Source organism: Lates calcarifer, linkage group LG1, assembly GCF_001640805.2.
Source record: "Lates calcarifer isolate ASB-BC8 linkage group LG1, TLL_Latcal_v3, whole genome shotgun sequence".
Classification (NCBI taxonomy): Eukaryota; Metazoa; Chordata; class Actinopteri; family Centropomidae; genus Lates; species Lates calcarifer.
The window spans coordinates 24,270,613-24,296,208 of record NC_066833.1 but is presented as its reverse complement, the minus strand read 5'-3'; the positions used below and the strand labels follow the sequence as shown (position 1 = coordinate 24,296,208).

Sequence of the window (25,596 nt, the reverse complement as noted above, 5' to 3'; positions counted from 1 at the left end):
CCTATCAGCTGAGGAATATCAAGAATATCTGCAGAACACATGATCTGCCATGTTAGCTACTTCATTAAATATGTGTGTTTAGAGAGTACATGTCACTGGCTTGCATCCAGATGTCTCAATTGCTGCCCAAAGTTTTTTGCTGCCATTTACTGACAACATTTCCTTTTTTAGAGAAACAACCAAAGAGATTTTCAGGCTTGATTAAGAATGTCCTTGCTGTGCTTCTCAGGTCGAGAAAAGCAAACGTCCAAGGGAAAAAATGCAAGTAATCCAGTGTGTCTTCATCAGAGTCAAAATGGACAATGGCATAAGGCAAATACATATATAGTCAACCTAAAACAATTGTACAGTTGTCATTGGAATTGGTGGATCAGTATTTCTCAACTACTGGATAATGGCCTGAAGGGTGGGAGTTGCCATGGATCCATGTCAACTAAAAATGTTGTATGTCTTGCTACCAGGGCTGTTACATTTAGTGTATACATAAAATGGCGAAAAATGCCAATCACAGCTTTCTAAATCATCTTTTTTGTCAGTCAGTGAAAAATATTATATACATATGATTAACTGATTATCAATGCAGTTGCAACTTAATTTTCTGTTGATGGACCAACTGACTAATTAGGTGGTATTAGTTGTTCCAACTTCACTTGCAGCTGATTATTTAGGGCAAAACAGCCCCTGCCACACAAATGTGAAAATTATGTTATGTTAAACAATGACTATCAGACTGATATGCCACTACCTAACAAATTATTTAACAGAAAAAATGACATGATATCAAATGATGACCTGTTAGTCAAAAGAACCACAGGTATAAACAATATCTTCTGAATTCATTTTAGATGGCCATGTTGTGGCATGCCTACAAACACAATCCTGAGAACATGGTTTCCAAAAACCAGCTTTTGTACAAGACCTGAAAGCACTTTATTATACAGTATCTTCCTTACTTTTCATGTCATCCAGATCAGCACTGGCCAACATCTGGGCCTCAGCTTCATCAGTAGGCACCTGCTGGTAGATGGCAGTCTCCATAGCAGTCATACTCCCGATGCAGATCCGCTCCCGCAGGTCATAGTTACTCCGCTGGGCACCTGCCAGGCGGTGATGTACAGGCCTCCTGCGGAACCAGCTGCGGGTCATGGTTGAACTTAAGGAATCTGATCCTGGGGGAACACTGAGAAGGAGCAAAGAAAGCGAAAAAAAATGTTGCCATGGAAAACTACACATTAAAACATTGAAAAATAATGCCATGCAGTGTGTGTGTGGAATTTAGATGTTAAATCTGTTAAAAAAAACAAACAAACAAAAAAAAACGTAATGTTAAAAATTAGATAAATTATTCAACCAAAATTTCTCAGTGTTGTGCCTCTTGGTTGTACTGCCACTGTTTCACCAACAGAGGGCTTCACAACACAGCAGCAGGCATGGACCGAGCCTCTCTAGGCTGTGTTCACTCAGACACAGCTTCACAGTGTTGCATGGTAGGGGCATGATGGTGTTTCTCAACCAGGCATTAGCAGAGACAAATACCTGAATCACCATGGAGACCCTGACCTCCAAGCAGCAAGCTCCATACATAATTCAAAGCATCACCAAATAATTCATATTGTGATGGTTATGCACGTTTGCTGTCCAGATGGGTTTTCTAATATCTGTGATTCAGCTGGAGCTATTAGTGGATCATAAATGCCTTAAAAACTCTATCAATTATGTTGTTCTGTTCTAATGAATACTGATGTTCACATATATCTGAAAGATATTGCATATACATGTGATAAGAACAGAAACTACTGTCTGCTCTATTCTATTTTGTACTGTATTATTTGTTTAATATACATTTGATGAACAGGGTCAGTTCCAAATTTAGAAAGATAAATAAACCTTTGAATATTAATCAAATCTTTAACTGAACATCTTTTATCTGCTTTACTTTCCAGCCCATAATTTTTTTTGTAAGGTTTCTTGTAACCGCTACTATTGTATTTTTCAGCAGCAGCTGTTATTTTCAGCAAAAATGCTTTAATGTACTAACTGCACCCTCCCTGCCCAGCTCCAAATGGCAGACAGAGTTGGCAAAAAGCATACAGTGAACATAATCAAGTGAACTACTAAGCATTTAGCGCTTAAAAAGCCATCAGTATCAGTAGTACACTTGTCAAGTCGCTCGAAACATGACTTGAGATGAATGCTAATGTTGCCATGTGTTGGCAACATGTATAAATGGGCAATTTTGTTGTGTTGTAACACCTGTGCTTTTGCAAGTATAGCAAATGTCTGCTGTGCCCTGGACATTTTTGTAGATTACACATTATATTGTAATATTGTCAACCACTTCATGTTCCACAACATAATTAACATAAACTTGGAGTCTTAAACTTATTTTATTTAAAAGTGATATACACAAGACGATACAGTTAACGTGTTGACAAACAGTTGCTTATTTATACGTTCAGCAGATGTGGAGCAACATTAGCTTATCTCTTTAGCCGCTAAGTGCTACATGGCGTTCACCAGCTAATTTTTGTGTATGATTGCTGTTTGGTCCTAGGCAGGTAGTATTCAAAAGGTTTATTAGAGCATTTTTGCTGAAAACAGCTGCCTGGTGTGTCTGGAAACTAGGGTTGTTTAGAGCAATAAGAGGGAAGTAAATTTGTGGACCATAAAACTAAAACAATGAGCTGGAAGATGCTCTTTGTAGGGTTGAATGATGGATGATGATACCCCCTTTCACATATAGTCATTTGATCCATTTTGATCCACTGATATAAAGATATTGACCGTGCAATTTAAAGGTTTGTTTGTTGTCAGTTTATCTTTTATTTCACCAGGGGGAGTTAATTAGTAATGTAGCATGAAACAGAAGTAAATTGCCATGGTTACCTACAGTTCAATTTGCATCGCTGACTGGTTTACGGAAGACTGGTTAAATTCTCAAAACACAATGTTTGAGGTGCACCTCTCAGCTAGTCAAATATGTGAGGAATACACAGATACTAAAGATTAAAGATAGGTTAAGGTATGAGGAACTGTAGAGTTGGGTGATAATTCTCTTTAGGTGAGTGACTCCACTCATTACCTAGATAATTTAACCCATTGTTAATATGAAAATATTGGTGTGGTATTTTAATATTGCGATGTGTCCTGAATCCTCTTGTAATGTATAATTGTGTATTACATGTATCACTACATAATACATTTTAAACTGATGGAGACAGCAGAGTCCTCCGTACAAACAGAAAAACCTGGGATGCTGTAATATCCTACCTGTTGCAATCTGCTTCCTCCCCATCCACCTCGTCGCTGTGGCTAAGAACATCAATTCCCCCATTATGAGCTGCCTCCTTTATCAGAGTGAGTGCAGCTGTCTTCGACAATGGATGTTCTTCGTTTTCCGTGTGGAAGGTAGTGAGTGGAAGGGGTTCCTCCAAGTCCTCTTGGCTCCCCAAACTAAACTGAGAGGAAAAGGAAGATCAGTGAGAGGGTTGCAATGTGCTTACATATAGTTATAACTAGTAGGTGGTCAAAACCACTGTCAGCTGTCAGTTTGCTAAGCACTCCTGCACCAGTACACTTATACATGTTCATGGCTTGGTCATCTCAAAAGAAGCAAATACAGAACAAAAAAGTCAATTCAAAAATTTTATTTTGCCATCTTTATACCATAGAGATATACTCTTCAGTCTCAGTCTTATTTTACCTGTGGTTGGATATCAGGTAGCTCTGTGGGTGTGGCAACCACCCCCAGTCCATCTGTGTCAGACTCCGCCTCTTCCTCATCTACCTCATGGATGGTGGGTGTAACATCGGAGGGGGGCAGAGAAGTCTTTTTTTTCTTCCGCTTTTTTTTGCGCCTTCTGTCCATGCTGTGCACCCTCTTGCGTAAACGCTGGGGCAGGGGCAAGTGGGTGGACAGGGGGTGGTGCGTATGGTGAAATGTGTGTCTGTGATCTGTGTAAAAAAAAAAACATTAGAAACAAAGTCAAAAATGTATCATAATGTAAAATGTTGAAATTATGTGCACTGACTATGTAAGTATTGTCATCATTCTAAGCTACGTTATACATATCTGCCAAGTTTCAAGAAAAACAAGGGAAAAGGGTGTTCTGTTTTTAATGTTATGTCTCCAGTGACTAACAGCCTCTCTGCATCATTTTTATAGCTAAAGCATCTTACATAAATACATTTTTGCATTTTCCCAACGCAAAGCCTTATGAACAAATTGTGTTTTCTTAGGCACAGGCTTTTGAGTCCATTACATAAAAATGCAGTGACAAATGCTATTCTCAGATGAGATGTTCTCTCCCCACCTAATTCCCCATTAAGCACTTGAAAGACACAACATAAACAAAAGATTTTAATTAACATGCAATATTGGAAAGCAACACTGTTTAATAAACATCTGCTAATCTGCTGATCTCTCTAACAGTAATCAACCAATATATTTAGCATATACAGCATTTGGTGCTCTGCTCTAAATCTGATATCTTAATATGTTCGGTATAGATTTTAAGCATGTTTAAATACATGTATAAACACATTAACTGGATTACAACATGATAAGATAACTAGAAGAAAGTCTCTTATTATTTTAATGGTGTATCAAATTATTCATATGAACAAGCTATGTGAGGCTAAGAGTTGGACACAGCAGTGCTTTGCACACCAATGTTTAGCATGTATAATATTTGCCATGTTCACCTTCTTAGTTTGGTGTGTTCGCATGCTAACATTTAGCAAGCACAGAAGAAAAACGAGCAGCTAATGGAAATGTAATTATTTGCATAATTGCATGTATTGGATAATGTAAAGCTTTGACCTGATGGTAGGTTCAGGGATCACTAATTATATTTATCCTAATAAGGATTATAAATCATCCTAAGAGGGCACAAGAGGACGCAAAAGTCAGAAAATTGCCAAAATCAGTGAGATTCAGTGGACACAGCAGGCAATCCATCAAATATAATGATAATTCTAATTGTCAGTGTCACTTTTTGGAAACTAAGGCATTCTGAGTATCTAGCTTTAAAGAACAATGCTGTTCAGTACTAGGAGGGGAAATCTTTCCATTTCAATTCTTGGTATCACGATTCGTGTCATTGGCTAATAGAAAAAAGAAGAGAAAAGTGTATGGGAGTATACAGCTTTTTTATTTAAGGTATATTTCAAGTTATTTATTTAACTTAACTGCATGAACTTGGAAGTGTCTTACAGTCCTCTTGTATGAAAATCATGAAATGCATGAAATATAATTGACAGACAAATGTCCTGTTAAAGTTGGATGGGGGGGGCAAGCTCTCCAACTGTTTGTTTTTGTTATTTATGTTATGTCTCCAATAGTGGTGAACAGTCTCTTTGCAGCAGGAAATCTGTTTTGAAGTGAAACAGACTGGGGGCCAAGTAATTTTACATGCTCTACCAGAGTTGGTAGAAGTTGGTTTGAATGCTGCAGTGTGTGTTGGTCAGCCAGCCTCATTTGTTAGTGCTAAAGTTTGGCACTCCACTCAGCTAACATTAACATTCTGTAGGTGATAGGGTACTAAGTATTCACAAAATATTAATCATTCAGTCATTAAATTCAAAATGCACCCACACATGCCTTTTTTGACGATGAGTTACAAAATTATGCTAAGTGTGCTGCCCAGATTCCACCTTTTTTGTGTCATCAACATATACTTTTAACTAATGTTTTCACAAAAATCCTTTGACACTTGTGAATCAATTCAGAATTCAATGTTCATACCTCTTCCTAAGTGACACGAAGTGTGTAACTGTAGGTATGTTGTGGACATGGTAATTCACTTACACTCAAAGTCTTTCTCAGTGTAGTGTCGGCCCATCCTGTCTCCACTGGTAGAAGCAGAGTCACCAATAATGTCTCCAAAGCGCTCCACAGACAGCGCTTTCTCCCAATTCTCCTCTTCCTCTTCCTCCTCCTGTTCCTCCACAGATCCTTCCTCATCTTCCTCCTCTACCTTCACCTGGAGGTTAGGGAGAAAACACTTTCAGTTTGACAGAAAACAGGGAGAAAGAGTGGGGAGGGGGCAATACAATAGAATAATTGCAAGAGATAATGCAGGAGCAAGGATACAGAATCTTGGAATATTCAAATGTGGTCAATCCTGTTACAATCAGTAAGTCCTAGCTAAGAGAAGCGGTCTTTTGGATCACTGAGTTATCTACAAGGGATGAATCAAACAGGTTGATGAACGAAGGGCATGTGTTCATGCAGAGTGCAATCACCATTGCCAAGAATTCGGAACTTGATGATTACTCAAATTTTGCCACTCTGATTACTGCTTTGTATGTATTACAAGTGGGTAATCCAATCAGACATTCCTTTAGCATAACACAGCTTGGCTCTGACATCAGAAATACCAGCAGAACACGGAGCAGATTCATGTTAATGAAAGTAAAATCCAGGATGAACATAGAACAAACAAATGTGGGGTAACAACAACAGTAACAACAATACTTTAACATTATCTCCATACTGTATTATGGAGAAACTGTCTCAACACACTGCAGGTAACTACTTAAAATTATGAAATGTCGATAGCAAAAAAATGCTCTTTATTGTTTCCACCACATTTAGGGTTTGTATTTATAATAAGAGCAATGTCAAAATGCATTTTAAGATAATTCCATGTCCATAGAATAGGCACATAGTGTGTGTATTTCCTCCACTAGGGAGGACATCAAATCAATACAACAAAGTGCTAAGCAGCAAAGAACTAATGCACTAGACAGCCTCTGGGGACACTGGAGGCTGAAGGGAGTGTCCTGCCAGGGGTATTTGCTGCCTCTGATAGGTCAAATCACTGGGACAGGTCGCTTCCTCTGCCTCACATTGGTGCTGGCATGGTAAGCACTCTGGCTACAGCTCTGTGGTCTCAAATTTCTCTGTGCCAGGTCTCCATTACTCCCTAATTACTAGTGAGCTGAAGGGACAGGATACATTTAATGATCTGAGCTACCTATCTACACTAGGCAGAGGCAGATGAAGCCAGACAGAATATAAAAGGAATCATTTTAAATTGAGTGAGCAGTAAAAGCCTTGTTTTCACTGGACGGCCAGCTCAGCTTTGTTCATTATTTAAGGTGCTCTGTGTTCTTACAAACCAAACAATTTTCAGATTAATTTCAACTTCTCCTCTTACATCCCAATTTCCTTTCTTTGCTCTAAAACGTAAACGTAAAGAACACTCTCAGTTGAGGCAGATATCAGTCTTCTAAACATGCTTCTTCTTTACTCAAGTTCCATTCGATCAAATAAACTCTTTTATGTCAGCTTTGAAGTCAATTGGGATGGAGGGACACAGACCTCCACCCAGGAGGTGAGCTGCACTATGTGAATAGGAATAAAATGACATGCAGTGGAGTAAAGTGATGTCAAATACACTTTAAATTTAATAGACACTGGAGTGGTAAGGAAAAATCTAAAAAAAAATTAGTTTTATATGACAGGCATGGTTAGGACATGGTTCCAACTCACACCTGATTGATTAAATTTATGTGTGTGTCCCCAGATTCATGAGGCAAAAGGGATTTTGCTGTTATGATACTCAAAAGTGATTTTTTTAGCATGTAACAATAAGTATCTGAACAATTAATATTGCGAGACAGAATTGGAATTCAGCTGGATGCAATAAACCGCCACGTGAACAGCTGCGTTCAGTTAAGCTCATGCTATATCAATAGAGACTGTCAATAAAGCATGAACATTAGCCCTGTTATGTAGCCCTCCTAATATGAAGACCTTCTCAGGTTAAGACCAGGGAGCCTACCTGAGTAAGTCAACCAAAGCCGCTGACAAGGTAAAATATCCTATTAGCCCTAAGCACTAAACTTATGTCCATACTTAGCATTGCAGTTATGTGTCTCTACTCCATGTCTCCAATAAACAGAAAGTATCACTGAGCCAAAAGGCAAAGAATTCTGGAGCCTCTGACCAACAATCCTCACCCACACGTGCCTTGTTGTGGAACTGCCAGTCTGCAGTGAACAAACCTGATTTCATTCCTGCCAATGCAAACCAATTATCCCTTGAGCTTCACTGATTTGGATCAAACCAGAAAATACTGCTACGCCAACTGCACTCCCCACTAACTACATACTGGCCTCCTAATTTCCAACAAATGGAAATTCACTCAAATGTTGCCTACAAACAAATACTCCTTTTTCGAGTACCACACAATTCTCTGGATATTAATGCTGTTATAATGAATGCTGGATAAGAGCTCTCATCTCATCACAGCCTCTTTATTGTGAGTTGTGTTAATATCTGCATGAAACACTGATATTTGATGCATGAAAATTAAACTACTCTGTGGCTGGTTTGGCCACTTCTAATCAATTATAGGGTGGCGCTTCAATCAAAAAAGTCTGAGCCGGTGTACACTTCAGTTAAAAACATGCTGTATAACCTTTTCTCATGAACTGCCCAACTTGCACTACAACATTAATATTTCATATTTAATGGATTGCTGAGCCAGAGACATGCATTAAAATATTTATCAACTGCTGACTAATATGGAGGAGTTTGGGGTGTGTGTGTGTGCGTGTGTGTGTTATACCTTTGCTTTGTTTGTCAGGATCAAATTTCCTCACATAGCGATCAGGAAAACCCTCGGGAAAGATGGTAGTTTAGAGCTTTAGAGCTAAAGGTTAAGAATACTGTTAAATTTAGGATTGCTGTTGTTAGGTCTAATATCAAGGTGAAGGGTTTCATTTGGGGTCATGTTTTAATATATATATATATATATATATATATATATATATATATATATATATATATATTTACTGTCAAGTATGTAGGACATAGGAATCATCCATAGACAGAACATTATTTCTCTTCCTTTTAGTTATCAGGTAAAAGCCTCTTTGAGACCTCAAGTGAGATGTGCCCAAGAAGCAACATAAAAACAATGTTACACCAATAAATACAAACTGTCACACACCACAAAAACACATAATAAATAACCTGAACTTAAGATGCATATAGAGATGTTTGAGCTTGCAAATCATCCATCCATCCATTATCTTTACCACTTAGGAAGTCTGTCCCAGCTGACAATGGGCAAGAGGCAGGGTACACCCTGTATGGATCGCCAGTCAATCGCAGGGCCAGCATATACAAACACACAACCATTCACACCTATAGGCAATTTAGAGTCATCAACGTAACATCAACCTAATGAGCATGTCATTGGATGGTGGCAGGAAGCTGGATTACCCGGAGAGAACCCACAAACATGCAAACTCCACACAGAAAATCTCCAGTTATCGAATCTGGAACCTTCTTGCTGTGAGGCGACAGTGCTAACCACTCCACCGCTGTGCCACCCGCTTGCAAATCAGTTATATCCAAATCAAAGGATCAACCACAAGTATTATTTTCCAGATCCTTTAAAAGTGATTTCAGATTAATAACCTCTTCCAAATTCTACTAGTAGACAAATTAAAAGTTACTTAAAGAACACGTGGGCAAAGACACGAGGACAAAAAGACAGTTATAAAGGGCAAAATTGGCTCAAAGCCAAAACATTGCAAAAAGCTTTGTGGCAATGGCTGTAAGTTCATAGCACAAAAGCAAATGGAACACAGAGGAAATTGTATGGTTTTATCCCTGGGGAATAATGTCAGACTTGAAAGTGTGGTAACTCAATCTCTGCCAATTGGGGCTCCTCTCCCTTTCTTTGTCTCAGTCACAATGAAAAATTTGCTCTCTTATACACCAAATTGCCCACAGATTGTATATTTGTCTTTCATCATGATTAATGAAGGCATTAAACAGTAAGATATAAAACTTGATTTATGAGCAAGAAAGAAACATGAATGAACACAAAAATGGAATAAAGTGACGTTAATTGCAAATTTTAAACATAATGGTTAATTGAAAGAACACATTTTTTTCTAACATAATTAGATGTGAGCAAAGGTATGACCCGCAAGGCATCTCTGCCTGTTGCACCTCCGTCAGCCACAGGATCATCAGCTGGGAGCCACCCTTCCTAGATGTTTCGCCCCTTTGATCCCAAAACATATCTGGGTGATGGGACACTGGTTGATTTTTATTAGATTATTGTGGCTAACTCCTCTTCTGTTGACCTTTGATTTAGTTAATTTAAATGATCGGGGAGCAGACAGTCTCTATGGGGTAACGGGGAGGTGACTGCCCTAAAGGTGTCACAGAGAAGCGTGTAAGACTGCAACTCTGTCTCCTGGTCTGAACTCTGAACTGTCAGGGCTTTGGCTTCCTAATAAACTCAGATTTTACCATACTTGCACTTATCTTTAGTCAGCAGCTTTAAATATGATTCAATGTTACCCGCTCTGGCCCCAGGAAAACATTTAACTGTGTCGCCAATTTCGTGTTCCGCAAGATGGAGTCTCCAATTGACTCCGTAGCGGGTGTGTCGCTAAGCAGGGAGTTATCTGTTAGCAGCAGGAGACTTGTCATTGCAGATCAGACTCTACAGCTCCAGAGGCAGAAGCACCTGTAGAAAGTGAGAGAAGAGGAGAGAGAGACGGAAGAGCGCACGACTATGGGAAAGGGGAGATCCAACATCATGCATCAGACAACAGACTTGTTTCTGTACTTGTCTTGTTAGATCTCAGTGCTGCTTTTGAAACGATTGACCATCACATCCTTTTACAGAGACTGGAGTATTTTATTGGCATTAAAGGTACCACACTAAATGGGTTTAAGTCCTATCTATCTGACAGGCTTCAGTTCATGTATGTTAACAACAATTCCTCCATGTACTCAAAAGTTAGACATGGAGTCCAAGGGTCAGTGCTTGGACCGATTCTTTTCACCTTGTATATGCTTCCCTTGGGCAACATTATCAGGAATCACTCCATAAACTTCCATCATTATGCAGGTGATACATAGCTTTATCTGTCAATGACGAAAAAAACCGAAGTTATTGCACTTGGTCCTGATACATCCTCAGAAATACATTTTCTAATGATGTAGTTACATTAGTTGGCATTGCTCTGCCCCCCAGCTCCATTGTAAAGAACCTTGGAGTTATCTTCGATCGGGATATGTTCTTTAGCTCACACATAAAACCTACAATCCCACTAGGACATTGTTTTCAAGAGTAGAATGGGAGGCAGAACCTTCAGTTATCAGGCTCTACTGTGGAACCTTCTCAGTCTGGGAGGCAGACACCCTCTGCACTTTTAAGAGTAGGCTTAAGACTTCCCTCTTTGATAAAGCTTATAGTTAGGGTTGGCTCAGGCTTGAACCATCCTTTAGTTCTGCTGCAATAGGCCTAGACTGCTGGGAGATTTCCCATGATGCACTGAGCTTCTCTCTCTCTCTCTCTCTCTCTCTCTCTCTCTCTCCATCATATCATGGGTTCATATCCCATATTACATGTTACTAACTCAATATCTTCCCTTTCCCGTAGCATTGTGTTCTCCCGTCTCTCTCTCCTCGTCTGTCACTTTCTGCAGGTACTTCTGCCTTTGGAGCTGGAGTCTGATCCATGATGACAAGCTTCTGGCTGCTGCTACAACTTAAAAGGAAGTTTTTCCTTGCCGCTGTCGCCTAGTGCTTGCTCTTGGTGGGATTTGTTGGGTCTCTCTGTGTAAACACCATATTTTAAAGAGCATGGTCTAGACCTGCTCTGTATGAAAAGTGCCTTAAGATGACTTTTGTTGTGATTCAGCACTATATAAATAAAACTGAATTGAACCGAATTGAATCTCTTTGATTGAAGAGCTGGCACACTGCCCAGACAAACATACCACAACTTAAATAAATATCAGCACCAGTGTTTTGCTTTTGCATTCACAGAGCAACTAATATTTATGAGAAAATATTTTAAAAATGTCTGCCTTATCAATGAATGTGATTTTTTTAAACAATCGGTGAGCAAGTTTCCCTTAAATTTCATTACACATGCATTACATACATTTATACACAATTACAAATTACCGACAAACTCAAAGCACCACCACTACAAGCAAATAAAGAAAAACGCTTCACCACAGTAACAACACAGGCAGCATTTTGAAATAAATGCTGCAAACAAATAAAAGCAAATTAGGAAACAACTTTACCAACATGACAGCATATAACACAACAATCCTGTTACAAAAATAAAATACAATTACATACAGAGAGACACTGTGTTTTTTGACACATGACCACCACCTGTAGCTCAGTGGAATAATTTTAAACCACTGGTAGGATTGTATATCACATCACCTGGGAGCACGTTTGTTGCTCCATAGTGCTTCTAGTGGTCAGAAACTTAATATGACATCTTCAAGTTGCAGTGCATTGAGCTCCATGAGCCACTGGCTGATGTTTCTTGCTTTATTTCCTGGCGTGATGAAACATATCAGCGGTTTGGAAGATGACGGGCTGGTTCTATTGGCTTCAGACTTGCGTTCCTCCAAGACTTCAGCCAGTTTCCTGAGCACTTGGTTATGGCACCATCTGTACCGGCCCTGGGTCAAAGCTGATTTGCAGCCAGTTAGAATGTGCCACAAGCTGGGATTTCTGGGGCAGCTGTGGCTCAGGAGGTAGAGCAGTCACCCACCAATCAGAAGGTTTGATTCCCGGCTCCTCCAGTCCACATGCTGAAGTATCCTTGGGCAAGATACTGAACCCCAAATTGCCTCTGTGTCATCGGTGTGTGAATGAGCGTGTCTGTGTTAGAAAGCACTTACATTCTATAGAACAAGTGCTGTATGAATGGGTGAATGTGATCTGTAGCATCTGAAGCGCTTTGAGTGGTCAAAAAGACTAGAAAAGCGCTATATAAGTACAGTCCATTTACCATTTATTTACCATTGCGGGAATCGCAGAGCCTATAGTTTGTTTCTGAGCCATACCAGAGATGTACGTTCTGGGGGTTCTTGGTGCCTGTGGGATCTTCCACATATCAGCCCAGATTATGGCCCTGCTGATGACTGCCTCCCAGTTTGTCCACCTTTCTTGCTGCTGCTGGTTCACTGCTCTGATCTTATATGTTTTGTCCTCCATTCTGATGACTTCTGTAACCACCAGAGGCCTGTACTACGAATGGAGTTTAACCTACTCTGATTTAACTCAGGGTTATCAAGGAAAGTCGGGGTGGCTGTCAACAAAGCCAGGGAGACTTGTCACATGTTCTCATTCTATAAAGTGGCACATTCATTTTCCATCATTAATACTGCATGTTTTGGTCTGTAGTCTACAATTACAACAGCCTGTCACATTATATTGTCTCAGGACAATAATACCCCCCACCCCCATTTAAAGGATTATTGAAATTGATAATATGCAACACTAATGACGCTAAATTCTGCTGCTTGAATGAGAAAAAAAATTACAAATAAAAATAACTGAAATGGAGAATGGAAAATGCGGAGCATAAAAAACACTGTTTATTGGTCCACATACCTCTACCATGCACTACATCCTTTTTTTTTTTTTTTGGTGGGGGTGGTGGGGACTGACTGTCTTGAGACAACCCCTGTCCTATGGAGTCAGCCTCTCTCAGTCGTTGTGCCAATATCGATTGGTTGTTCCACCTGTGGGGCAGTACTTAGGTAGAAGTAACACCGGTAACACCAAGTTAACCACAAACATAAACTGCTCGGAGCAGTTTAGAGACGCAGTGTAAATTACCATGGCAGCAGACCCCAGGTAAGACCTATCCACCTTTCATAGTACAGGTTAACTGGGAAGTTACACCTGACGTCACTAAGTTACTCCTGAGGTTACCCTGATAAGCCAGTAACTTCGCAGCTCCTTCCTTTCATTCTCTGAGGCCTTTGACCACATCTTGGGGGCTGGTTACCACCCCACCTCTTGATGCTGTTGTTGACTGATTGACTGACTGGTCAACTGCTTGCTCAACTCTCCATTTGTGCCCTGTTTGGACTGATGGCTTGGCTTGTTGTGCAGTTGGATCAGGTGAGTCTTGGAGATGCAGCAAGGCAGACCTAGCTATTTTCAGATGTAGTTGTTTGCTTTCACATCCATCCTCTGTACAGCTGTTGCAGAGATCTTGCATAGCTTCAGTGGCCACATCAGACGCTGATCACTGTTTCACGGTCAAACCCCAAGAACTTGCATTGTTTAAATTAAAAAACACCTAAATCTTAAGACACACATGAAACCAAATACCCCCATAAGGGAGTCTCCCTCAAAAACTGTATGAGAGCTCATGTAAGCTGGCAGCAGCTGGTGATGTTTCTGTAGCAACCCAGACTCAGCAGGACCACAGGATTTAATATCTTCCACACACAGTTCCCTCATCTTTACACCAAACCGCCTTCAACAAAACAGTAAGTCTGTCATGGTTCTGAGCAACACTGTTAAGCTGTGCAAGGTAATGGTGGAAAGAAGCAGCTCTGTTTTTCTCCATAGATGGAGTGTGTGTATTTTAGTTACATAGTGCACAAGCAATTGAGGGTAGGACATTGAAGGGTCCACTTATGTAGCCAAGCATTCAGCCAATTATTTCCTTCAAACCAGTGTCACAATATGCTATGCTTGCTGCGGATGACATGGCCCCCGCTGCACATAATGACACATCACCTACTTAGCTTGTGGAGCTAGCTTTCTTTGAGAGCATAGGCTAATCTGTTTCACTTGAATACATGTGACTCATGCCTGTGATGAAACACTGTAGGGAACAATTCAGTCTTAAAGACATTTTAAGCACTTTCCATTCCAGATAATTGTCATGTCTTAATGTGAGGAAAATCTATTGCTCTAAATCATTGAACATTTTATTGTTCTGTTCACCACTAGTAAACCATGTTGGCAGTGCTGACCTTGAAGGAAAAAGAGAGCTAGAGAGCCTAAAACAGAGAAAGCTTTCGTGGTTTATTAGCAGTGTGGCCTGATCCACTTAACCTCCTCTGCCAGACTATAAACTGCATCACTGAAGAAACATCATTTATAGAACATTAAAATGTAAGAGCGAGAGAGAGTGGTATCCTAAAACGTGTCTCCTTAGCAATCAAACTAACTAGCTTGCTAGGTGACAGATAGCAAGCTAGGAGAGAACTGTAACCTTCAATTCAAACATCCAACAAATACTAGGAGCATACAGTAGAGCAAAAGCAAATTTTACTGATACATAGGCATTTCTTAGTGGCCTATAATAAACAAGTCGCTTGGCAGCTGATTGGTGTGAAAACTGTGAAATGAGTGTCAGAGATTTTGCAGCTAGAAACTGAGTTACCACCGGATCAAAGAATGATTTCATAGCTATCTGTCAAAAAAGCATTTGAAGACCTGTTTTCTCCCTTCACTATTCAATCTCAAGCATTAAGACATGCTGCTGGCATTAATGTCCCCATTAAAAAGGCCACCTAATTTTGCTCCAATTTTTGAATGACTCTTACTTTAACTGAGCATGACTCCATTTGAACAAGCTGAGAGTCACATTTGCTAGACACTCATTAATGTTTTTCTTGCAGTGTAGTTTTTTAGTGTTTGGTCAACTCTCATTGACTTGTCAGCAATTTCACATTTCCATCTTGCAGTCACAGTGCTTACCAAAATGAACTCTAATCCCTCCTTCATTTTTTGTAATTCCATTACTCCATATTTGACAATGCAAACCTGCACCACTGCCAATAACACTGTTTTGTATTGTATTGGGTTTTTTTTTCTTTTGCATTCATATAGCAAATAGACTTTCTGTTTGAATCCAGTCCAGATATCAAAAAAGTATGTCTTGTTTACTGTTGTTGCCAAGACAGCATAATTTTATTCTTCTGTTCTTTTTGCATTTTCAGACCAACATCTTTACAGTTTTGATTTTTGCATGGAGTAAACAGGCAAGATTTAGATATTAGTGTGCTTTAGTGGCACTGGTATCTTCATTTTGTTTCCTTTGAACCTTTTACCTCTGCTGTTTCCCCCCATTTTCAGTCTTCATGCTATAAGATAAACACCTCCTGAATCTATATTTAATGCCCAATCATGAGACTGGAATATATCAGTTCAACTCTCCCTCAGAAAGAAAGTGAATAAGCATATTTCCAAAAAAGTCAATTCAACAGGAATACACAACTACATGAAACGCTCTGGTTTCTAGTGTTTCGATTACAAAGGACAGACAAGGCCATTATAGAGACTGAGGGGGTTCTGGCACCATGTAGTTTCTGGACTTCTGGCCAAAAGACAACAGAATCTCCCCATGGCAGGACTAGCTCTTCATTAAATAAAAGAGACGGATGTTTTTATTTGATTTTAAACATAAAGCTTGAGAAATTTTGATATTAGAGCTGCATCAGACTTGACTTCACATGTTTATGTTTCCAAATGGGATGTTTGGTTTCTGTTTACTAATGCTACAGGTTTTCCCTGTGTTGTTTTGTTTATCCCCCTTTCTCCCCATGTCTCCAGTCTCCATGTGTGTGTGCTGTGTGTGTGTGTGTGTGTGTTTGTGTGTTTGTGTGTCGTCATCAACTCATCGACACCACCCCAAGAACCTTAGCTGTCCTCTAACTCATCGCCAGATTGTTCTTCCATCTCAATGGTATGTAACTCTCAGCCTCTCAGAATAGAAACTTTGTCTGATTATTATTCCCTGTGTGATTTCCTGTGCATTGACTAACTTTGTGTTTCTCCCGTGTCTCAGTGATCTCTTCTGATCTTTGCCAGTTTTGCTGCCCTGCCACTTCAACACATGCCACCTCAGTCTGTTCATCTGCCCATCAACCATTTATGTCCAAACCACCAGCCAATCTCCACCAAGCTCAATTTTCACTAAAACCCTTTACTTTAACCACAACACAGTTTTCGAGTCTGCTTTTGGGTCCAGTATAAAACCTAGACTTAACCATATAACCTTCATATTAAATCATGTTTAAGAAACATCTCAAATAATTCTTACCTGTTGTAGGTTGATCAACACATCTATCTCAGGGGCATGACCTCCTGTAGCCATGGGGCCTGGCGTGCAGCCAGTAGGTAAAGAGCAGATCTCTGAAGAGGTCAGAGGACTGAGGGTAAATCTAAGTGTGCAGCTTGTGTGGCTGGAATAAAAGCGAGAGGACAGGCTAGGTATGGTGTTGGTGTGGGGGACGTGATGTGACTGGACAAAAAAAGTCTTAGAGATGGAGGATGACAGGGGTGGCAAGGGTCAGGTGTAGGTGAAGGAGTTGGGCGGGGCTAGTGAGGTTGGGAGAGGGGAATAATCAGGAGAGGGAACAAGAAAAAGATGGGGTGCAAAACAGCAGGAGCCTGGGGGAAAATGGAGCTCAGCCCTTCTCTTTCACGGCTGGGGATCCTGGAATCCTTTGGGGTGGCATAACCTGCAAGAGACAGACAATAGAGAAAAAATTACTAGTCTGATTTTGGGCAGTAACTGAGCACACATAATTTACTCCAAACACTGTACATTATCACTGTATGCTGAAAAATATACACCTACTCACACACATTTGAAATAAATGAAATTTAAAGCAGTTATGTTTTATTTCTCAACATTTTAGATTCTGGCAAAATAAACTGAATCAGTGTGTACTTTTATGCAAATATATTCCACAGTATTTCACAGATTATATAATTTAATCAAGCACCTAAGTGTGATACATCATGATATTTCATTGCTGCTTCCACCCACAAGATGATATTTGTGGGGTTTTTTAGGAATAAATTTATCTTTTAGGATCCATGTTTCTGTGTGGTGTTTTTATCAGCTGCCATGATAAAAACAGCTGTCAGTGCTCACTCAGACTTTTATCAGAGGGTGCTGACATGCAAAAAGAGTCCATGTGAGGATGTTGTGGTTGCACCCATATCACCTGTGACTGATGCAGGAAAACTGGCACCTCACATCCATGTAAACATGCCAGGAATTGTTGGTCTGCAATGATTCCAGGCAGTGTGGGAGGGCGTGAGCAAGCAGAAAAAACTGCCATTTCATCTACGGAATTTCTGCTCTTTCCACAGTACTTGTGCCCCTCTGCCAGCAAGCAAACAGTATTTGAATATTAGGTACTCTAAACATAAAAAATCATGGGAACTGATGGAATATAGCTGACAAATCCCAAATGACCCACTCTGTTTTAGAGCTGCTGTTTTCCCACAGTCACAATAAGTGGCTCTACATCTGTCTCAGTTTTATTCAGCTGACTCATTCGCTCCCTCTGAGACATTTACAGCTGTCTCGTAGCTCACATTATGCACAAGGCAATGCACGAATAAAAGTAGGCCTACTCTATTGAGATGAGTTTGGGGATTACAACATGGCATCATTATACTGTGTTGTGCTAGCCACACTGAGATCTCTTCTTTTAAGAAGAAAAGCAGTTTTGACCATTGTTTTGAAGACAATCCAGACAGTCCAGCATGATTTTGATTGATTATGTTACAGATGATATTTTGCCAAGCAAATAAACACAGTAGCAAGACAGTAGCAAGTGTTTTCAATATTATCCATCCATTATCTATCCTTACAGGTCCAATCCCAGTCGACACAGGGTGCACCCTGGACAGATCACCAGTCTGTTGCAGGGCTGACATGAGACAACCATTCACACTCACTTTTACTTTTACTTTTTTATGGGCAATTTAGAGTCACCAATTAACCTAACTTGCATGTCTTTGGACTTTGGAAGGAAGCTAGAGTACACAGAATGAACCCTCACAGGCACAGGGAGAACATGCAAACTCCACACAGAAAAGCCCTGGGTGAACCAGGGTTCGAACCTGTAACCTTCTTGCTGAGGGGTGACAGTGTGACACCATTGCACCACTGTCCCGTCCTGTTATCAATATTACTCCACACATTAATGTATCAAGCATGCACATCTTATTTGTAGTTATAATAACATTTTAAGTTTTAAGTTGTGTAGCATTATCTCACCACAGTACCCTAATGGGTGACTCACTACAAAGCAAATAATCTGTGTATTGACAACTCAAAAAACATCCTTTAAAAGCCTTTAAATGTACTTAACCCTGCACAGACTCAACTATTCTGAGCAACTCCCACCATCATCATAACTTTTCGGTTACTAGCATTTGTGCTGTTTAAATATGCTATGGAAAAATATGCCCTGTACACATGTTGCTCCCTACCTGAATGGCCAAGGTGTCATCCTGACTGCCCACCAGTGGACTGTATAATCACCTTGGCCAAAGCTGACCTAGCTAATGCCCAGCCTACCACTATTTAACTCACTGCCACTATGATATCAAATGTCCCACCCCCCCTTCATACCAGCTGTGTAATCAGAGAGCTCTGAATGGCTCGCGCTTTGAAATGTGTGAAAGGGGCACTGACATGCATAAGTGACAGACATTAATAGCATTATGATGTGGGGCAAGACCAGCTGAGGAATGCCAACACACAGAAGAAACAGAAAAACAAAACTTTTGATGAAAAGGCTACAAAATAAATGATGAGGGTAATTCAGGACAGACTCTCTTAAATAATTAACAATAAATTAACAATAATAATTAATAAATAATTAACCATGTTTCATTGCGGACATGAAATACTAGTATGTACACTTACAGTACAACCTGATCCTCAAATTCAACTACCAAGCAACACATAACACTAAAGATTTTGAGGATGATGGAATTATATCCTAGAGGTGACACACAAATGATGGCTAAACACTGTGACTGTAATTATCACATTTGAGTGCAACTAGTTTGGAAGATAAGAGAGCCATAAAGATTTATTTATCGACAGGCATTTTATTTAAACAGGTTACTAAATGTAAGCCTTAACCAGCTTTTCTCAAATTATCAATTTCCTTGACTATGTCATCAATGCTTAAACCTATTTTAGCTTTGCATTAACTGTATCATTGTGAAGATAGAATCACTGTGAGGTAGTACAATATGAAAAAACAACATAATACAATGAGGCACTAGAATTGTGCTGAAACACTAGCTCCTGAGATGGAAAGTACATTTATTTAAGTATTTGTACTTAACTGAGTATTTCTATTTTGCAGTACTTGTACATGTATAAGATTAAACATTTAGTCTATAAAAACTGAGAAAAAAAATACAACAGAAACTACAAAAAATTTCCTCAAATCTGATGTATAACTTTTTATATATTTTGTCAACCAACAGTCAAAGCATTCAACTAAATTTAGATTTACATCTGATCAAAGCTGTGAATGAACAGTTTTTTTGCTCAATTTATACAATGAAATAAATTAACAGTACTCCATAATTTACATAATTCACATTATCCGGAGTGAAGTTTTCCCTACTTTTTAGTATACCTTGCATCTTGACTTGCTCACATCATACTAGAAGCAAACATAGTTTTTAAGAATTAAATGAAATGCCACTTTTGCCTGACACTCTCAAATGTAAGCTAAGACCCATGAGAAAGAAAGAGACTGAGGGAAAGGGAAAATACGTGCCAATTAAAAACTTCACTCTGCACTTAAAACAGAACTGTTCGATGTGCAGAGACGCACAGATGTAGAGATGTTTGTGTGATTATTTTTCAGCAGCCTTATGTTTGTTGCATGTCATTTAATCAGAGTAACCACAGTGGATCATTTGTGCCTAATGGCACTGTGCTTTGGTGAGGCACTTTACAAATAAGGCTGCAGATGCCAAACTCATATCTGCCCTGTGGCCTCCAGATGGCTGTAGGGATTCAATTAGTTGAAGGAGAGGACTCCCATACCATCTCATACTGACAGCAATTACAGGTAAATCATTATTATTCTTCAGCGGGGTTGGCTGCTTTATTTACAGTCTTGGTTTTTGATTTTGATCCCCATGCATCTAATGCATGAATACCATTTCTTTAAAGGTCTAGTCTAGAGTAATACACTTTTTCTGTGCTCGAACAGAATATGTTAATAACCTGATGCATTAAAGAACAGAGAGAGCAAATTTACATTTTATGATCCTTATATGTAAAAAGACTGCTGTCAATGTGTCAGTTCGTAAATCTATTTTTAATTTCCTGCTCATTCAAATTTTTGCGGCTCTGTCTCTCAGCTGGAGTCTGCAGCTGCACACACTCCTGCCACATAGTGTAAACAAACGCACCAGATTAATGTGCATGTGAGGGTCTGGTCATTTTGAGATTCACTGGAGCTGTAATTTTCTGAAGTGAAATGAAACTTCAAAAAATTTGACAAACTGTTGTTCCACAAAACAACACAGCTGACAGTTGGCACCTATTAGGAACAGAGCTAGGATGGCGAGCACTGTTTGTAATAGGATGGTGTCACAAAAAACTGAAAAACACAAAAAAATTTCAGGTGGTGAGGACACCCCTAAATTTCCTTCCTCCATTTTGCCAGCAGCTGTAAATTTCCAACAAATACTACAAAAAACTTTACAGGTGGTTCATTTTATAACTAGTAAATTATCTGGGAATTATTACTGCATCAAAGAAACTAGAGTCATAAAGTTGATCAAAACAAAACAAGTATCAGTCTTGGCATGAGTGCACAGACATCTTGCAGAGTTTCACAGAACATACTGACAAACATGGACACAATTTCACTTACACTGCAGATGGAGAGTGTAAGATCATGAGTTGCTGCAAACACAGTTAACCTGTTAAGCCACACATATTAGTTTGTAGCACCATTAACAGACAGCACTTCTTAAGCATTGTTCATGGAGGCTGTTGCTGCCTTCTGAAAAAAACACAATGCAAATGTTCTCCTGTTGTTCAGAGGTTATAGGGTCTGAGGAGTGACCACCAGCAGAGTTGTCAGTAACAGGTCTTTGCCTAGTATGAACCACTGTCCTGACTCCAGGCCAGATCAAGCCACTCCAGATACAGCAGAGAGTTATTTTTGATGTATAAATCTAAGTTTAGAGACAAGTGGGAAGCAAACCTAGAGACACGTTGACTCATAGATCTACAAAGGCCTCAAAATTCAAGACTGCGATGTTTGCCTGAGGATAAAGGGTGGATCAATACAATAAGCTTTGAGGACAAAGCCAAAGTATACTATTGGATTACATTTTCTGGCAAAAGAAATTAGACCTATACCCTTGAATTTTTAGCCATTCTAGTCCTGTGGTCGTTTGGAACACCACTTTGGTTTGACTATTGGAGGAACTGTCATAAATTTTGTACAGCCTGACTTTTCCTCAAGCCACTAACCATGAGATAAACATTTGTGGTTCAGAGTAAAATGTGTCATTGGATCCATAGCCAGGGACTTTCATACAGACATTCATGTTCTCCTGAATTGTAATAATTTTTGGTGAATCTTAACTTTTCATTTAGCACTATCATCAGGTGTAACTTTGTCCAATACTTTAAAACCAAATACCAAGTAAGCTGCTGCCTCAGGTGTAGCCTTTTTTTATTTTTGGTGCTAGTTAGTTTATGTTTGCATGTTAACCAGTATTGGGCAGTAGCCTAACACATTAATGAGCAATGTTACCAGTAATGTGATTACTTTTTTTGGTAATGACTAGTGTAAGAGAGTATGATTTGATATTGAGTAATAATTTTACACTTACTTATCAAGTGTTGTTCTCTTACTTTCAACACTGGGGCATTGGCTTGGTCACTGTTTAACCGGGAAGTTAGTGGGGTTTGGTTGGCTGTTTGGTCTCCATGTGTTCAGGGAAGAGATGGTGCTGAATGTGTTTGTTTGGCACTTGTGTGAGGGGTGTGTGAATTCCATTGTGAAGACTGCTGTCTGTACTGAACAGCTAACATTAAGTTAGCTGTCAGTGGTCAGTATATCCTTCTGTGCTGGCTGCTTAAACCAGAATGTCTTTCTCTACTTGTGTTATGTGGGTGTGGAGGCTTTGGGATTGTCTCAAGGCAAATTGATGAGTATGTGAATATTTAGTAAAGTAACTTGATTACATTTTCAATGACTAATGTGCAAGGAGGTTAAGTCCCAGCTAAAAAAAAAAACAAACAAACAAGCCACCAGCAAAATCCTGACGTTTTTTTTTTTTTTTTCCACGGGGTAACTGTACAGGGTAACAGGGAAACTAGGATGTTGAACATAGTCAACATTATAGCTGCTAAACATCAGCATTTAGCACTGGCATTGTGTATAAGTTCACATGCTGACATTAGCATTTAAGTCAACGCCAAGCCACATATGGTTGTAGACTGTGACTGTTTGCCATGGTTTAAATGAAAAAAAAATCTATTTTGTGAGCACCATAAAATTAAATTCACCTCCACTGTATTTGCGGTGGAGGCCGTTTCCCAAAGACATATACATATAAAACCTACTCTACTACTCTATCTACACAGTATAATATCACCAAATTAGGACATATTTATTATGTATAAACTGACCCTTTAATCACTTATAGTTAATCAAATTTTATCTAAAATTTTATTGTAAAAGGTAAAAATGAGGAATGATGTTACTGTGTGTAAAAAGCAAAATAGCACTTACCCTTTAGCGCACTTACAAAGAGTGGAGGACTCATTTACATGGCTTTGGAATCCCACACTCCTCCTTGCTCAGACATAAGTGGTACAGTGATCAATACTTGCACTCAATAATGAAATTCCTTATTTATAAAACATTGAGGCTGAAAGGTGTCACATTACTACAGCCATCTGGTTTCCACAAGAGCAAAACAGCCAGCTGTTTGACCGTCCAATTTTGGTAAATTCTGTGAAGCCACCATTGGTTTACTCTCCCCAGCATACGATGGTTGCTGAGTCATTACTATGTGACCTTATCCACCTCCAGCTGCTGTTTAAACTTGAATCTCGGGAGTATACGGCTAACAGATGATGTACAAAGCCTCTGATCTCTTTTGAGCGAGGAAGCAATGATGCACTTCTTTGCACAAGCGAAGCACTGCAGCACATCAGTGACTATCAACATGCTACAATCAGTAAGCCACCGCCTCCGGAGCAGTGGTGTTCCACCTGCACACAATGAAGACGTCTCTGTCTCTCGGTGCAGCCACCGCGCATGCAGGGACTCTTCAGCATTGACTTACATGGATGCATATCCCATTCAGTGCAAAAAACCTCAACTCTGTACCGTCAGACAGTCATTTCCTCCGCTCAGTCACATGCATGTCTTTGTTGCATACCAAGTATCGGGACAGCGACTCAGCATCATTTGATGCCAGTGCGTGGTTGCCTACTTGGAGCTCAATGGTTTAACATTTTCATTAGTAACTCGCCAACTTACCTGCGATTTCAGAGAGCAGTCAGGCGGTAGAAAAAAACAGAGGCAAGAGATGCTGCGACTACACACGGCGGCAGTCGAGCTGGCCCATATCGTAACCTAGTGAAGACACGCCACACAGCCTGCTGGATCTGCGAAGGATGCTCAGCATGAACACGTGACTCTGGAGGACAACCTGCCCATCTGAAATTGCTGATGGACGGCCAACAATAGCATGCTGTGCAAGCAGGTAAAATACATTATACCACCACCACTAGTACCACTAGATACAGACCGCATGCATACTACCCCACTCAAAAAATAGGACTGCATCTTTAATTACACATAGAAATACAGTTCAAATTCTTAGTATAATTGTCTATGCATAATGAAAAAAATCTATCTAAAGTTCCAGCTTCTTGTGCTTTGAGCAGAATTAAGGTGAAGCATATTGAATTATGCGTAAATAACAGCTAAGTACATTACTATGAAGATCAAGAAAAAATAAAGAGACAGAAGATTAAATACATTCATCCACCACTTTATTAGGAACACCATGAGTAGTTCTTCCCTTTGCACTCCAAACATCCAAACAGCCTGATGTCTTTGTGGCATGGATTCCACAAGATGTTGGAAACATTCCTTTGAGATTCTGCTCCATGTTGACATGATTGCATCACATCATTCTGCACATTCATGCTGCTAATCTCCTGTTTTACCACATCCGAAAGGTGTTCTTTTGGACTCGGATCTAGTGACTGGGTGGCCACTGAAGTACACAGAATTCACTGTCATGTTCATGACTTGGTGCATTAGTAATAAAGTAATAATTATTATGCTGGATGTAGCCATTAGTAGATGTGTAAATTGTGCTCCTAAAGTGAATGTACATGGTCAGCAACACTGCTCAAATAGGCTGTACTCACTGCAGCCTCAGGTTTCTGTTCTTAGCTGACAGACATGGTCTTGTATTGTGGTCCATCCACTCCCAGGCTGGATATGTTGTTCATTCAGAGAGGCTTTGCTGCTCACCATAGTTATAGAGTGGTTATTTGAGTTACTCTAGCCCTCAAGCAGTGTGGCCATTCTCCCCTGACCCCTCCCATCAACAAGCCACTTATGTCCACAGAGCTGTTGCTTAATTGATGTTTTATTATTATTATTATTATTATTATTATTATTATTATTATTCAGTCCATTCTAATTAAACTCCAGAGACTGAAAATCCCAGGAGATCAGCAGTTTCAGGAATATTCAAACCAGCCCCTGACCTGACACCTGACCTGTATCTGCATGATTTTATACATCGCACTGTTGCCTGATGATTGGCTGATTGGATAACTGAATGAATAAGTGAGTGTAAATGCATTCCTAATAAAGTGCTTGGAGAGTGCAAAAATGAAGCCTTGAGATGACTTTTGTTGTGATATGGCGCTATATAAATAAAATTGAATTGAATTGAAAATGAAGTCATCCAACACAGAATTACAGCTTCATTAATGTGGC

General features: G+C 39.7%; 1 protein-coding gene across 2 annotated transcripts in view; it reads right to left on the bottom strand.

Moving 5' to 3' along the window:
• The window catches only part of slc4a3 (solute carrier family 4 member 3), a 52,156-nt gene extending 27,881 nt beyond the window's left edge, over positions 1-24,275 (bottom strand). The window contains exons 1-6 of one of the 2 annotated variants that reach the window (XM_018696673.2): positions 24,115-24,275; positions 16,866-17,286; positions 5,810-5,984; positions 3,704-3,954; positions 3,271-3,458; positions 954-1,180 (exon numbers count right to left, since the gene is read on the bottom strand). In XM_018696673.2, the coding sequence (XP_018552189.1) occupies positions 954-1,180; positions 3,271-3,458; positions 3,704-3,954; positions 5,810-5,984; positions 16,866-16,919 (895 nt within the window). In that variant the 5' untranslated portion in view covers positions 16,920-17,286; positions 24,115-24,275. Of the gene's footprint in view, positions 1-953; positions 1,181-3,270; positions 3,459-3,703; positions 3,955-5,809; positions 5,985-16,865; positions 17,287-24,114 lie in introns of those variants that run through there. The other variant, XM_018696674.2, reaches the window with a different exon arrangement.
• Between the last annotated feature and the right edge of the window lie 1,321 nt (positions 24,276-25,596).